Genomic DNA, 14,713 nt, shown 5'->3' on the forward strand with positions numbered 1-14,713 from the left:
TGAAAAACGAAGCAGAGTGAGAGTAAGATGAAGCAGAAAAAGGGGGCGTGTGATAGATTTCATGTTGAGAATACAAGTGGAAACCAAGCGGAACATAAAAAGTTCAGAGAGGAAGTAAATAAGGAAATAAAAGGGGCAAAGAGAGAGTATGAGATAGATTGACAGCTGACATAAAAGGGAACAAAAAGTCTTCTATAGGTATATAAATAATAAACGGATAGTAAGAGGAGGGTTGGGGCCAATTTGGGACCAAAAATTAAACCTACGACAGAGGGAACGGCTAAGGTCCTAAATGACTACCTTGCATCGGTCTTTACCAAGGACAAAGTTACTGCGAAAGTCAGAGTGAAATGTGTGATAGTTGAGATACTGGAAGCGATAACAAATGATAACGAGGATGTACAAGAAAGGCTGGCTGTACTTAAAGTGGATAAGCCACCAGTACCGGACGGAATGCATCTTAGGATGCTGAGGGGGTAAGGGTGGAAATAGCGGAGGTATTGGCGATAATCTTCCAATCCTCCTTAGAGACCAGAGGACTGGAGAATTGCAAATTTTACGATCTTATTCAAAAAAGTGTGTAAGGATAAACCCAGCAACTACAGACCAGTCAGTTTAACCACGGTAGTGGAGAAGGTTTGAGAAACGATAATGCAGGACAAAACAAACAGTCACTTGGACAAGTGTGGATTAATTAAAGAAAGCCAGCATTGATTTGTCAAAGGCAAATTGTGTTGAACTAATGTGATTAATTTTTTTGATAAGTTAAGAGAGAGTGTCGATGATGGCGATGGGGTTGATCTGGTGTATGTGGAATTCCAAAAGGCTTTAGATGAAGTGCCACATAATAGGCTTGCCAGCAGAGCTGAAGCCCATGGAATAAAATGAATAGTGTCTGCATGGATGCGAAATTGGCTGTGTGACAGGGATCAGACTGTTGTCGTCAACGGTTGTTTTTTTGGATTGGAGGAAGGTGTACAGTGGTGTTACCAATGGTTGGTACAAGCACCACTGCTTTTCAAGATATATATTAATGATTTGGACTTGGGTGTACAGGACACAATTTTGAAATTTTCAGATGCTTGGTAGTATAGTGAACTGTGAAGAGGATGGTGATAGACTTCAAGAGGACATTGACAGGTTGGTAGAATGGACGGACACATGGCAGATGAAATTTAACGCAGAAAAGTGCAAAGTGATACACTTTGGAAGGAAGAATGAGGGAAGGCAATATAAACTAAAGGATAACATTCTAAAGGGGCTGAATGAATATAGAGACCTGGGGATATATCTGCACAAATTGTTGAAGATAGCAGGGCAGGTTGAGAAAGCGGTTAAAAAAGCAGACGGGGTCCTGGGCTTCATAAGTAGAGACATAGAGAAAAAAAGCTAGGGCATTATGATGAGCATTTATAAAACACTGGTCGGGCCTCAACTGGAGCATTGTATGCAATTATGGGCACTACACTTTAGGAAGGATTGGAAGGCATTGGGGAGGGTGCAGAAAAGATGTGCAATAATAGTTCCATGGATGAGGGACTTCAGTTACCTGTATAAACTGGAGAAGGTTGAGAGGTGATTTGCTAGAGGTATTCAACTTCATGAGGGCCCTTGGCAGAGTAGATAGAGAGAAACTGTTAACATTGGTGAAAGGGTCGAGAACCAGAGGACATAGATTTAAAATTATTGGCAAAAGAACCAAAGGCGACATGTGGAAAAAAGTTTTTAAAGCAGCAAATCATTAGGATCTGGAATGCTTTGCCTGAAAACGTGGAGGAAGCAGACTTAATCATGGCTTTCAAAAGGGAACTGGATAAGTACCTGAAGGGAAAAAACGCAGGCCTACGGGGAAACGGCAGTGGAATGGGACTAGGTGTAGTGCTCTTGCACCGAATGGTCTCTTTCTGTGCTGTAATCATTCTGATTCAGTGATTCTATGAATAGCTGCAGCATGGTGCACATGTATAGTACATTTTTCATTTTAGAACAATATATTCTATCCTTATTTTTATCTAATACTTGTAATGTTAGTCTTGAAGGTAAATTGCAGTATCTACGGTAATTTGGGAAGCAGGCATGATCGGAGTGAACAGTGTTTCTCTCCAGTACTGGCAGCTCCTGTGGCAAAGCACCACAACTAGCAGGTGCGCACGGCAGATGTAATGGGACACGTGACAGGAAAGGTTGTTCTGAAAGTATGATTAACATGACAGCAGGAAGTGGACCCTTACAGAAAGGAAGTGTGCAGAGATGATAGAAAATTACTGCATTAAACATAGAGACAAAGGAAGATTCAAGCACTTGATATGATATTGTGGGGCAATATGTATAATGCCTTCAGCTTTCCGCTGTTCACATTCCTGCTCATTTATATGAATATTTTTCGACACATTTCTCTGTTTTTACATAATTGTATGTCTCTTGACCTGTCCACTCAGATCCTGGATGTCTGCTGGCTCTCTGCCAGGAGTTTCTGGCAGCACCAAGTTGGACAAAACTTCTAATATTTGTACCTCTAATCATCACTAATCATTGTGTCTTGTAGGTATGTTGAAGAAAATATACAGAAAACCGGAGTTGCAATAGAAACACAAGGATTTACTTTCGTCACCAGTGGAAAGAAAAGGGAATCTCTCACAGTAAGTAATCCCATGAATCTGGCTCATTCTGTGTCTCTCATTAACTGTCTGAGAAGGAATGTCAATAAACACGTCATCACTGTCGGTATATCTCAATGGGACACTCAGCAAACACTAGATTAAGGATAAAGCCTCCAGCGCCTCTGTATGAGGGCTCTAACATCGCCACAGCCACCCTCCCCGAAGCCCTGAAAATCCTTTGGAAATCGATACAGTGCGTATAATTGGTTGTTGTGCCCCAGCCACCTACACTGAAGTGGATTTTACAGTATAGTTGCTTGGATAGGAACCGTGGGCAGTTTCTACCTGTCTAGCCCAAAGGGTGTGATTATTCTACTATAATCACTGGCTGCGATGAGCAAACGTAGCACAGACCAGTGATAGAGATTGTGCCGTCACTTGTATGTTTCGGTATTACACTGGAAAATACTCGCCTAGAATGAACTCCAACAAGGAACATTTTAAACAAGTTACGGGGATCGAGCATGTATTACTTCTAATCCTGGATATAGTCAATGTATTCACCGAGGCATATGAAAGCATGGGCCTTATGCTTAACAGTCATAAGACAAAGGTCCTCCACTAGCCTGTCCTCGCCGCACAACACTGCCGCCCAATCATGAAGATTCACGGCGTGGCCCTGAACTACGAGGGCCACTTACCATACCTCGGGAGCCTATTGTCAACAAAAGCAAACATTGATGCAGAGATTCAACATCGCCTTCAGTGTGCCAGTGCAGCCTTCGGCCGGTTGAGGAAAAGAGCGTTCGAAGACCAGGCCCTCAAACCTACCACCAAGCTTATGGTCGACAGGGCTGTAGTAATACCCACCCTCCTCTATGGGTCAGAGGCATGGATGATGTACAGAAGGCACATCAAGTCGTTGGAGATATATCACCAATGATGTCTCCGCAAGGTCCTGCAAATCCCCTGGGAGGACAGATGCACCAACATCAATGTCCTCGCCAAGGCTAATATCCCCAGCATTGAAGCATTAACTACACTCGATCAGCTTCTCTGGGCAGGCTATTTAGTTCGCATGCCAGGCACAAGACTCCCTAAGCAATTGCTTTTTGTGGAGCTCCTTCATGGCAAACGAGCCAAAGGTGGGCAGCAGAAACGTTACAAGGACACCCTCAAAGCCTCCCTGGTGAAGTGCGACATCAGCACTGACACCTGGGAGACCCTGGCTGAAGACGGCCCTAGGTGGAGAAAGTGCATCGGAGGGGCGTTGAGCTCTCCAAATCTCAATGCTGCGAGTGTGAAGAGGTCAGGCGCAGGCAGTGGAAGGAGCATGTGGTAAATCAGTGCCATCCCCACATCCCCCACCTGTGACAGGGTCTGTGGCTCTCGTGTTGGACTGTTCAGCCACCAAAGAACTCACTTTAGGAGTAGAAGCAAGTCTTCCTCGATTCCGAAGGACTGCCTATGATGATGATGATAACCTCTAATCAGTGTTTTTAATTTCACAGGGAAATGCTACGCTCCACCTCTACCCGCAATTCCAAGCTCTGCAACTGATGGAAGGTAAAGTCACAGTTACTAACAGCATTTCAGACAATAGGAGGGGAAACGCTGACTGTCTTTGCCCCTCAATTTTGTGATGTTTCAACAATTGAACTGTGAGCCTGTCACAGGCAGGGTGTGACCCCAGATTAATCGACGGTTCCTAAATATTGAAATTAGTACTCGCAGGTTTTAGCAACGTAGCATTAGTGAGCACGTATTCTATTGGAAGTGAAGTATAGAATGCATTCTGGGAACATGATAGACATTTCGTGTGGGATGCCTCATACTTGAAATTGTAGGTTGATGGACAGGTGATTGAATTGTGCTCACCTGAGAAATATTTATGTTGGTCTTTTGCGAGTGAGGAAGATATAAGAGAGGGAGAAAGATAGAGATAGAGAGAGAGAGAGGATGACAGAGAGAGCGAGTGAGAGAGAGAGAAAGAGAGAGAGAGAAAGAAAGAGAGAAGTGATATATTATCCGCTCGTAGAACAAAGACAGTTATTGGTCGATTTGATAGCGGTTCGGCATTCTGAGGGATTGTGTGCAGCAGAGTCGAGAAAAAAAACTATTTGCATTGGTGATAATCGATAATTAGTAAGTTTACAATCATCACCAAAAGAGTGGAGAGGTTAGGAGATGTTTTATGCAGTTGGTTGTGAGGATATATACTGACCTATCACAAACAATGGCAGGCACAGGTTCACAATCGTTTTGAAAGGGAAGATAATACATATTTGACAAAGGAAAATATGTGAATGGGAAAAGGAGAGGGAAATGCCACAAAGGGAATTGCTCTTTCAGAGAACCAGCGCAGGGACAATGAGCCGAATGTCCTCCTTTTGCATTGTTTAATTCTACGATGCTATTTGCTTATTGTCCTGGTGCATCTATTTCCGCTCTACATGGGGTGATTTACCCTTTATTGCAGTAGGTTTTATGTCGGAAGTAATCAAAGGCAGAAAATTCTGAGAGCACGCATCAAAGGGCTAAGTTTGAATTAAATGGTAGTTCGTGTCAGCCGGAACTCCATGGTACCATTCTCACCTCTGAGGCAGATGATAGTGAATTAAAATACTCCAACAGTCAAGCACATAGGTTGTATGACATTTCACTGCAGTACTGAGTGATTGTTAAATTGGAGATGAACAGAGGGTAGAGAGACCAAATGAGGAATAATCAGAGGAATAAAAACTAAGTGGTGAAGAAACACGGGTAATATAAACTAAACGGGAAATTAACTGGAGAATAATCAGGGTAAAAGAAACTAACTGGGAAATAACAAAGAAATAGAAACTAAATTAAAACAAACAGGAGAATAGACACTAAAATGTAATAAAATGGCGTATATAAATACATGGGCAATGCACACGGAGAATATAAACTCAGTGGGGCATATGCAGCGGGATAGAAACGAAATGTGTAATAAACGGCGGAATGGGGACTAACTGGGAAATAACAGGTAGAATTGTATCTAAATGTGCAATATGGAGGAGAATAGGAAACTAAACAAGATCGTGCTCAGACACAATTTGATATCAAGCCCGCATTAAAGATAATAGGGCAGATGACCAAAAGCTTTATGCAAGAGGTAGTTTTTAAGGAGCGACTTAAAGTAGGAGATGGAGGTAGAGAGGTGGAGTGGTTTGCAGAGGGAATTGCTTATCTTAGGGCCCAGGCAGCTGAACGTAAGGCCACTAATAGTAGGGAATTGAGATGCGTAAGTGGCTAGAATTGATGGAGCTCAGTGATATTGGAGGGTTGTCGGGCTAGAGGAGGTTACAGAGATAGGGAAGGTCGAGGCCACGAGGGATTTATTGAACACATCGATTTTAATTTTAATATCGAGGCATTGCCAGAGTGGGCGGGAGAGTCGGTTACAAACAACAGGGTTGATGGGTGAATGGGATTTGCTGCAAGTTAAGATCCGAGCAGCAGAGTTTTGCATTAGGGGGATTATTAACTACATTGGGAGTAAACAAAGGGAATACTAGCACATAGAATCAAACATAGAACAAATTAAGAGGCAGAGAAGAAGAGTTCGATTGAGTATATGAAGTTCTGTGCATAAAGGTTGATGAGCAGGGAGATAGACAACTAAGGTATCACAGCACCACTATTGAGAGAAGGCTACAATTACAACGTAATGTCTTCTTTCAGTTTATCTTATAAAATGGACACAGGAATTTATAATGTGGTAAATGTTGATGGGAAGGTTTGACAAAAAACTGATTTCGTGAAAAAAGTTGCAGACAGGAATGTGAACAGACATAAGATTTTTTGTTTCACATGTATTTATATGATATATCTCAGAAATACCATGCAGGATATTATAATACAATATATTTGGGAATTACAAATGCATGGATATGAAATGTAAAGTCCAATTCCCGCAGCTGAACCTGGAATTCTGGAGCAACATCTGCTTCTGCCACTGCTTGTTCTGTGCTCCCACAGGTGTGGCAGACTACCTGGCCACCGAGATCAGCACATCCAAACAGAAGAAGTTTAACCTGGTGACCTTTATCGATACACCAGGGCTTGTGGATGGAGACATGATCTATGAGTTTGACGTTGATAAAGCGCTTACCTGGCTGGGTAAGAAATCAAACTAGATTAAATATATTAATTGAAGTTGAAGTGTGGTGAGAGGTTGAAGGAGGTTTTCCGCGCGAGTGCGTTAGAAATTTATGATAGGTGTGAGGAAGGGGAATGAATAGGTAGAATCAGAGACCCGAATGTATGGGGGAGGGTGATAAAGGGATGGGAGAGAAGTGAAAGATATGGGAGGGCTGAAGTGTATAGAGGGGGAAGTGAAGTGTATGGATCGGGAAACGTGAGTTATGGGAGGGACTGTATGGTAGGGAAGAGTAGGTGATGAGTAAGTGAGGGTTGGAAGAATATGGAATGGGAAGTGAAGGGTATGGGCAGAGGTGAAGTGTATGGAAGGCTAAGTGAAATGTATGGGAAGGGGTGAAGTTATGGTTGGGTAAATCAAATCTCTGGGAAGGTGTGAAGGGTAGGGAATGGGACGTGAATATTATGGAAGGATTTGAAGTGTACCGAAGGTGAAGTGAATAATATTGTAGGGTGTGAATGGCATGGAAAGTGAATTTAAGTGTATGGAAGGGCAAGTGTAGTTTATGGGCGGAGGTGAAGGGTATGAAAGGGCGAATGCAATGTATGGGAATGGATGAAGGGTATGGAAGGGTAACTGAAATGTATGGGAAGGGATGAAGGGTATGGAAGGGTGACTGAAATGTATGGGGAGTGATGAAGGGTATGGAAGGGTAAATGAAATGTATGGGAAGGGATGCAAGGATAAGTGAAGTGTATGGAGGTGAACTTAAGTCTGGAGGAGCTTCCAGAAGTAGGGTGAGCTAAAAGCTGCAGAGAAAACTATGGGCTGTCATGAGGATTTTAAATTTACCGGATCTAGAGAATTAGATCACAAGATAGGTCAGTGAATATGGGAGTGATGGGCGACCAACACTCAGTGTGGCCGGATGTGGAAGACTGAGGATGGAGTTTTAAACGAGCTTGGTAAGCGTGTGTTGGCAGTATCACATTTCATGATTTCAGGTTTGAAGATCCATGCGGTAGAATTTCAGTTTGCCTTCTTTGTGAGCAGACTCGGTGGCCGTACTACCCATCCGCTGAAGAATCCACACCTAGTAGCGTAGAACTAATAACAATCACCGATAGCGGCCTGCTGATTGCTCACCCGGTGGTGAGCCTGCAAGGTTCTGAAACGAAGTAGGAAAAATACAGCCCACCAGTGACAGTCTGCCTCTCATCTTCTAATTAATTAGTGCGATGGTTGGTGACACAGGGTGTCCTGGAGTACAGCAGAACCTGTCTTACCGCGTAGTATGGGAATGGAATCCCATTCAGTCCAGGCCGGGTAGGCATAGCAGGTTCCCTTCTCTGAAGGGAAGGTAGTCAATGTTTGCGACAATAATCCAGCAGCTTTCATGATAATTTCTCTGCTACCAATTTCATTCAGTTTCACAACTTACCATGCTGATATTTCAATTAAAAAATCTCTGGTTTCTAGGTCCAGTACCACAGCCACTTCATTACCACCCACTTCATGAAGGGAGCCATCTTTGTTTCCCTTTTTTAATGCTTTCTCCATTCTGGAGCATTACTCTTGCCGGGTTCTGATTCACAGGCATGGGATGGCCTCTGGTACCTGGTGTGGGTAACGACTCTATACATTTCAGCCAAGACACTGCATTGTCTGGCTTTTCATTGCTACAGCTCATTCAGTACCCTCACCTTCCCTGAACCTGGTTGGAGTCAATGGTCAGAGATCAACTACGGGAGTCAATCGTTGACCCAGGGCCCATTCAGGAAAGTTGCAGCATTCAGTGTACCCTGGCTAAGCGTACTTAAAACAGCAGAACTTGTGAGCAAAGGTTTGTACCATCATACGCTTCAATCCGACACCTTTCAATGCATTTTCCACCCTTTCAATGTAATTATCGACTCGCTTTCTGTCTTCAGGTGAGCAGGCAGATCTGATCTTTGTCTTCTTTGACCCGATGGGCCAGGCCCTGTGTAAACGAACCCTGAATGTGGTAGAAATCCTGAACGAAAAACACGGCGATAAACTGAAGTTCTACCTGAGCAAAGCCGATGAAGCTGGTCATGAGAGTGACAGACAGGTACAGACAGAGTTCGTGTTTGTTGCAGCTGGGAAGCTACTTCGTGAATGGATTTCCAACTTTGGTGATGTGATCATGGTGCTCAGTGAAAATTGCGACCAATTAATAAAAGGCAGATGTGGTGAAATCCATGCATACAGTGAGACTCTGTATACACAGCACCTTGATTCTATCCTGGCACACATAAATTAAGGTGTTCCTTTTGAATGAGAAAATTATGCTATTAAAATCAACTCATTAATTGTGTAGAGGCGACTGGTTCCCTATTTTAAAGTCATACATATTGTCCTTATAGAGCTGGTCTCCAGTTGTCCTGGTTAATCATTGCCACTGGACCAAGCCCTAGCTCTGTCAAGTCCGTGTGGTGGCTGGGGTGCAACAGCCACCACACATTAAAACAATCCACGCACAGGCACCCTTCAAGATGTAGTTCGGGATCCAGAATATTTGGTCCTTCATTGAAACACCTGTGAACTCGTCCATTTTCGGCGTGGAAGCAAGTCATCCTCATTTGGAGGGACTGCCTATGATGATGATGATGATTTGGGTATATTTCATTGATTTGATATTGTTACTTATAATTAAGTGGCAAGTCTTACTACAATTTGGAAATTGATTGTTTTGAAGCTTCTTGGTCTTTCTCTGCTGGAGAAACTCAGGGGCGGGAAGACATGAATCTGAGATGTTTCATCACCACCAGTGGTGGGTGATGTAACCACCAGGACTACAGGTGGTTATGGGGTTTCCAGTATTAACTTGGACAAAGGAATTGAGAAGAGGAAAAAAAAATACACGGGAAAAGTGACAACAGAAATTAGGTTTCGTAGACAGGTAATGCATCAGGCATAAGGTTTTGAACAGGCCGTAAAAAATAAAAGGATTAACACTTGCCAATAGCTGTCTGTTGCAATAGCTGACAACGTGATTTGAATCCAGTATAAGGATGGTTTGCATGATAGTGGAGCAACTTTCAAATCCTAATATACATGGTGTAATGTTTTGAGAGGCTTTTCAACCCATGTTGCGAACTGTGCATCAACTTAACTGTGCACTGGAACTAGATGTATGGCATCAGCAGCATTGGTGGAGTGACATGACTAACACGCATAGTACAGAGTTCTGGGATCAGATTAAAAGAAAGACTTGTATCTATATAGCGCCTGTCACGACCGACGGACGCCTCAAAGCGCTTTACAGCCAATGAAGTACTTTTGGAGTGAAGTCACTGTTGTAATGTGGGTGAAAACTGCATGGTGGGAGGTCCCGACATTTGGTTCAGAAGTTAAACTGAAACCTTGTCTGGCCGCTCAGGTGAACGTAAGAAATCCGCTGGCACTATTTGAAGAAGGTAGAGATGTTGGCAAATATTCATTCCTTAATGAACGTCACTATAATACAGCTTAACTGGGCACTTATCTCAATACTGTTTGCAGGAGGTTGCCTTGCACAAATTTGCTGCCGCGTTTGCCTGACAATCACAGTGACTGTACTGCTGCAGTTGATGAATTGTGAAGTGCTTTTGGACATTCTGAGGATTTTCAAAGCTCTATAATAATAGGATTTATTTTCTTCTGATGGGATGTAGTTTGCTCAAGTCCGGACATGTGCTCAGATTTACAGTGGAATATGTCTGTGTTCTTTCTCAGAGAGTGATGATGCAGATAGTGCAAGAGCTGTGCAAGAGACCCGGGCTCAACAAATGTGGCTTTGATATGCCAACCATCTACATCCCAGATCCCAACAAGGTAAGGCCATGGTTTCCTCAATTTAAATGAGAAATGTACAGAAATAACGCTCTATTAAGCCTGCACGTGTGGTTTCCAATGTGCATGTTGGATAAGGAACTGGTATCAACCGCGTAGGCAGAGCGAATTCATCAATTGGGTAGATCCACCTGAAGCCAGATCACAGTTTCAGTCCTGCAGTGCAGTGTGTTGGGTGACTGCTGTTAACCAACTTCATAAGTAATTTATAAACATAGAAACAAAAAACCATAGAAATTTACAGCGCAGAAGGAGGCCATTCTGCACCATCATGTCCGCGCCAGCCGACAAAGAGCCCCATGGCCCTTGGTCCGCAGCCATAAAGGTTACATATAAACCCATCAACAATGATGGAAAGTCAAAGAGCACCAGCTCAACCAATCCGCCTCACCACAACTGTGACACCCCCTATACCACAACATATTACACTCCACCCCAACCTGAGTCATGTGATCTCCTGGGAGAGACAAAAAAACAGATAAAAACCCAGGCCAATTTAGGGAGAAAAAATCTGGGAAAATTCCTCTCCAACCCATGCAGGCGATCGAAACTAGTCGAGGAGATCACCCTGGCCGTATTCTATTCCCTGCAGTACTTACCATTATACCTGCTCTGTCCAACAAAAGGTCATCCAGTCTAATCGCAATTACCAGCTCTAGGTCTGTAATCTTGCAGGTTACAGCACTTTAAGTGCCAATCCAACCATCTCTTAAAAGTGGTGAGGGTTTCTGTATCCACCACTCTTCTAGGCAGCGAGTTCCAAATCCCCACAACCCTCTGTGTAAAGAAGCCCCACCCCCCTCAAATCCCCTTTAAAACTTCCACCAACCACCTTAAAACCATGCCCCCTCGGAATAGACCCATCCACCATTGGAAATAGACGCTTATAATCCAGTATGTCCAGGCCCTCAATATTTTCTACACCTCAATGAGGTCTCCACTCAACCTCCTCTGTTCCAATGAGAACAAACCCAGCCGATGCAATCTGTCCTCTTAATGAAGATTCGCCATTCCAGGCAGCATCCTAGTAAATCTTCTCTAATGCAATCACGTCCTTCTGATAGTACGGCGACCAGAACTGCATGCAACACTCCAGCTATGGCCTAACTAAAGCATTATACAATTTAAGCATAACTTCACTGAACTTATATTCTATGACTCGGCCAATAAAGGCAAGCATTCCATATGCCATCTTAACCACCTTACCCACCTGGCCTGCTACTTTCAGGGACTGTGGACAAACACTCCAAGGCCCCTTTGTTCATCTACACTATTAAGTGGCCTACCGCTTAATGTGTATACCCTTTCCTTATTAGCCATCCAAAAGTGCATCACCTCACACTTCTCTGAATTAAATTCCATTTGCCACTGCTCTGCCCACCTGGCCAGTAGATTGATATCGTCCTGCAGCCCATGACTTTCCTCTTCATTATCAATCACACAGCCAATTTTAGTTTTGGCTGCAAACTTTATAATCATACTCGCTATATTCAAATCTAAACCGTTGATATATACCACAAAAAGCAAGGGTCCCAATACTGAGCCATGAAGAACCCAACTGGAAACATCCTTCCAGTCACAAAAACATCTATCAATCATTATCCTTTGCTTCCTACCTCTAAGCCAATTTTGTATCCAACGTGACACTTTGCCCTGTATCCCATGGGCTTTAACCTTCATGATCAGTCTACCATGTGGGACCTTATCAAAAGCTTTGCTAAAGTCCATATATACTACAACGTATGCACTACCCTCATTGACCCACTTGGTTACCTCCTCAAAATATTCAATAGGCTTAGTCAGACACGATCTTCCCTTAACAAATCTGTGCTGACTGTCCCTAATTAATCCTTGCCTTTCCAAATGCAGATTTATCCTGTCTTTCAGGAATTTTCCAATAATTTTCCCACCACTGAGGTTAGGCTGACAGGCCTGTAATTACTCGGTCTATCTCTTTCTCCCTTTTTGAACAAGCGTACTACATTAGCAGTCCTCCAATCCTCCGGCACCATGCCCAGATCCAAAGAGGATTGGAAAATGATGGTCAAGGCCTCTGCTATTTCCTCTTTTACTTCACTCAACAGCCTGAGATGCCTTTCATCCGGTCCTGGGGACTTATCTAATTTCAAAGCTGCTAAACTCCTTAATAATTCCTCTCTCTATATATTTATTCCATCCAGAATATCACACTCCTCCTCGATAGCAGTATCTGCATTGCCCCTTTCCTTTGTGAAAAAATATGCAAAGTATTCGTTTAGAACCCTCCCAACATCCTCCACAAAATGATTCCCCTCATGATCTCTAATAGGCCCTACCTTTTCTTTCGTTACCCTCTTACTCTTAATATATTTATAGAACATCTTAGGGATTTCCTTAATTTTAATGGCCAAGAATTCCTTGTGCTCTCTCTTAGCATTCCTAATATCCTTTTTAATTTTGCCTCTTAACTTTCTATATTCCTCTAAAGTTGCCTTAGTATTTAGCCATTGATATATGACATAAACGTCCCTTTTTTTCTTAATCTTCCCCTGAAGGTCTGTAGACATCTAGGGGGCTCTAGAATTATTTTTTCCAGCCTTTTTCTTTAAGGGCACATGTTTGGCCTGAGCCTTCCGGATCTCCTCCTTAAATGCCTCCCTCTGTTCCGACATTGATTTACCCACAAGTTTCTGTTTCCAGTCCACCATGGCGAAATCACTCCTTAACTTAGCAAAATTAGCTTTTCCCCAAATCGGAAGTTTTATTCCAGGCCGAGTTTTGTCCTTATCCATAACCAATTTGAATCTGACTGAATTATGGTCACTGAGACCCAAGTGCACTCCCACTAATACCCTTTCAACCTTCCCAGCTTCAATCCCCAAACTTAAATCCAAGATCGCCCCCTCTCGTGTTGGGCTTGCTACATACTGACTAAAAAAGTTATCTTGAATGCATTTCAAGAATTACGCACCCTCTATACCCTTCACACTAAATTTGTCCCAAACAATATTTGGATAGTTAAAATCCGCTACTATTGCTACCCTATGGTTTTTGGACTTCACAGCAATTTACCTACATATTTGCTCCTCTATCTCCCTCCCACTGTTTGGTAATACACGCCCAGCAGTGTGATCGCCCCTTTTTTATTTTTCATTTCGACCCATATGGCCTCATTTGATGATGCCTCTAACATATCATCCCTTCTCACCGCTGTAATATTTTTTTAAATCTGTAACGCAACCCCGCCCCCATTTTTACCCCCTCTCTATCTTGTCTAAAAATCCTGTAGCCAGGAATATTGATCTGCCAAACCTGCCCCTCTTTCAGCAATGTTTCTGTAATGGCTATAATATTATACTCCCAAGTGTCTACCTGTGCTCTTAGCTCATCCGACTTATTCGTTATACTCCTTGCATTAAAGTATATACTATTTAGCACAGGAAGACCACCTTGCTTACTACATACTAAGCCATGTCTGCTCTGTCTTACAGGTTCACTTTCTAGATTCTTGCTATCCAACTCCTGCTTTACTTCCTTCCCTTTTGAATTCGTTCTCAGGTTCCCATCCCCCTGCCAAGCTAATTTAAACTCTCTCCAACAGCACTAGCAAAACACCTCGTGAGGATATTGGTCCCGCCGCTGTTGAGGTGCAACCTGTCCAGTTTGTACAGGTCCCACCTCCCCCAGAAGTGGTTCCAATGCCTCAAGAATTTAAAGCCCTCCCTCCTACACTAATTTTCCAGCCACTCTATCCTCTCTATCCTATTCTTATACTCATTAGCACGTGGCACCAGTAGTAACCCGGAGATTACTACCCTTGAGGTCCTACCCTTTAATTTTCTTCCTAGCTCGCTGAATTCTTCCTGTAGGACCTCATTCCTTATTTTACCTATGTCGTTGGTCCCGATATGGACCAAGACCTCTAGCTGTTTACCCTCTCCGCTCCGCAGAATGCCCTGCATCCGTTCTGTGACATCCTTGATCCTGGCACCAGGGAGGCACAAAACCATTCGGGAGTCATGTCTACGGATGCAGCAACGCCTGTCTGTTTCTCTCACTATGGAATCCCCTATCACTAGGGCACTTTTGTTCTTCGTCCCTCGTCCCTGTGCAGCTGAGCCACCTGTGATGCCTTGGAATTGGCTCTGGCTGC

The 14,713-nt window shown here is 43.3% G+C and overlaps 1 protein-coding gene across 6 annotated transcripts in view; it reads left to right on the top strand.

Annotated features, from left to right (window-relative positions):
- The window catches only part of LOC139272825 (uncharacterized), a 42,898-nt gene that overhangs the window by 14,778 nt on the left and 13,407 nt on the right, over positions 1 to 14,713 (top strand). For all 6 annotated transcript variants that reach the window (XR_011594969.1, XM_070888938.1, XM_070888941.1 and 3 more), the window contains exons 3-7: positions 2,546 to 2,639; positions 4,112 to 4,166; positions 6,606 to 6,746; positions 8,658 to 8,818; positions 10,465 to 10,563. Coding sequence is in view for 5 of the 6 variants with exons in the window: in XM_070888938.1 (XP_070745039.1) it covers positions 2,546 to 2,639; positions 4,112 to 4,166; positions 6,606 to 6,746; positions 8,658 to 8,818; positions 10,465 to 10,563 (550 nt within the window). In the remaining variant the exon portion in view is untranslated. The remainder of the gene's footprint in view (positions 1 to 2,545; positions 2,640 to 4,111; positions 4,167 to 6,605; positions 6,747 to 8,657; positions 8,819 to 10,464; positions 10,564 to 14,713) is intronic.

This window comes from Pristiophorus japonicus, chromosome 9 (assembly GCF_044704955.1).
Source record: "Pristiophorus japonicus isolate sPriJap1 chromosome 9, sPriJap1.hap1, whole genome shotgun sequence".
Lineage (NCBI taxonomy): Eukaryota > Metazoa > Chordata > Chondrichthyes > Pristiophoridae > Pristiophorus > Pristiophorus japonicus.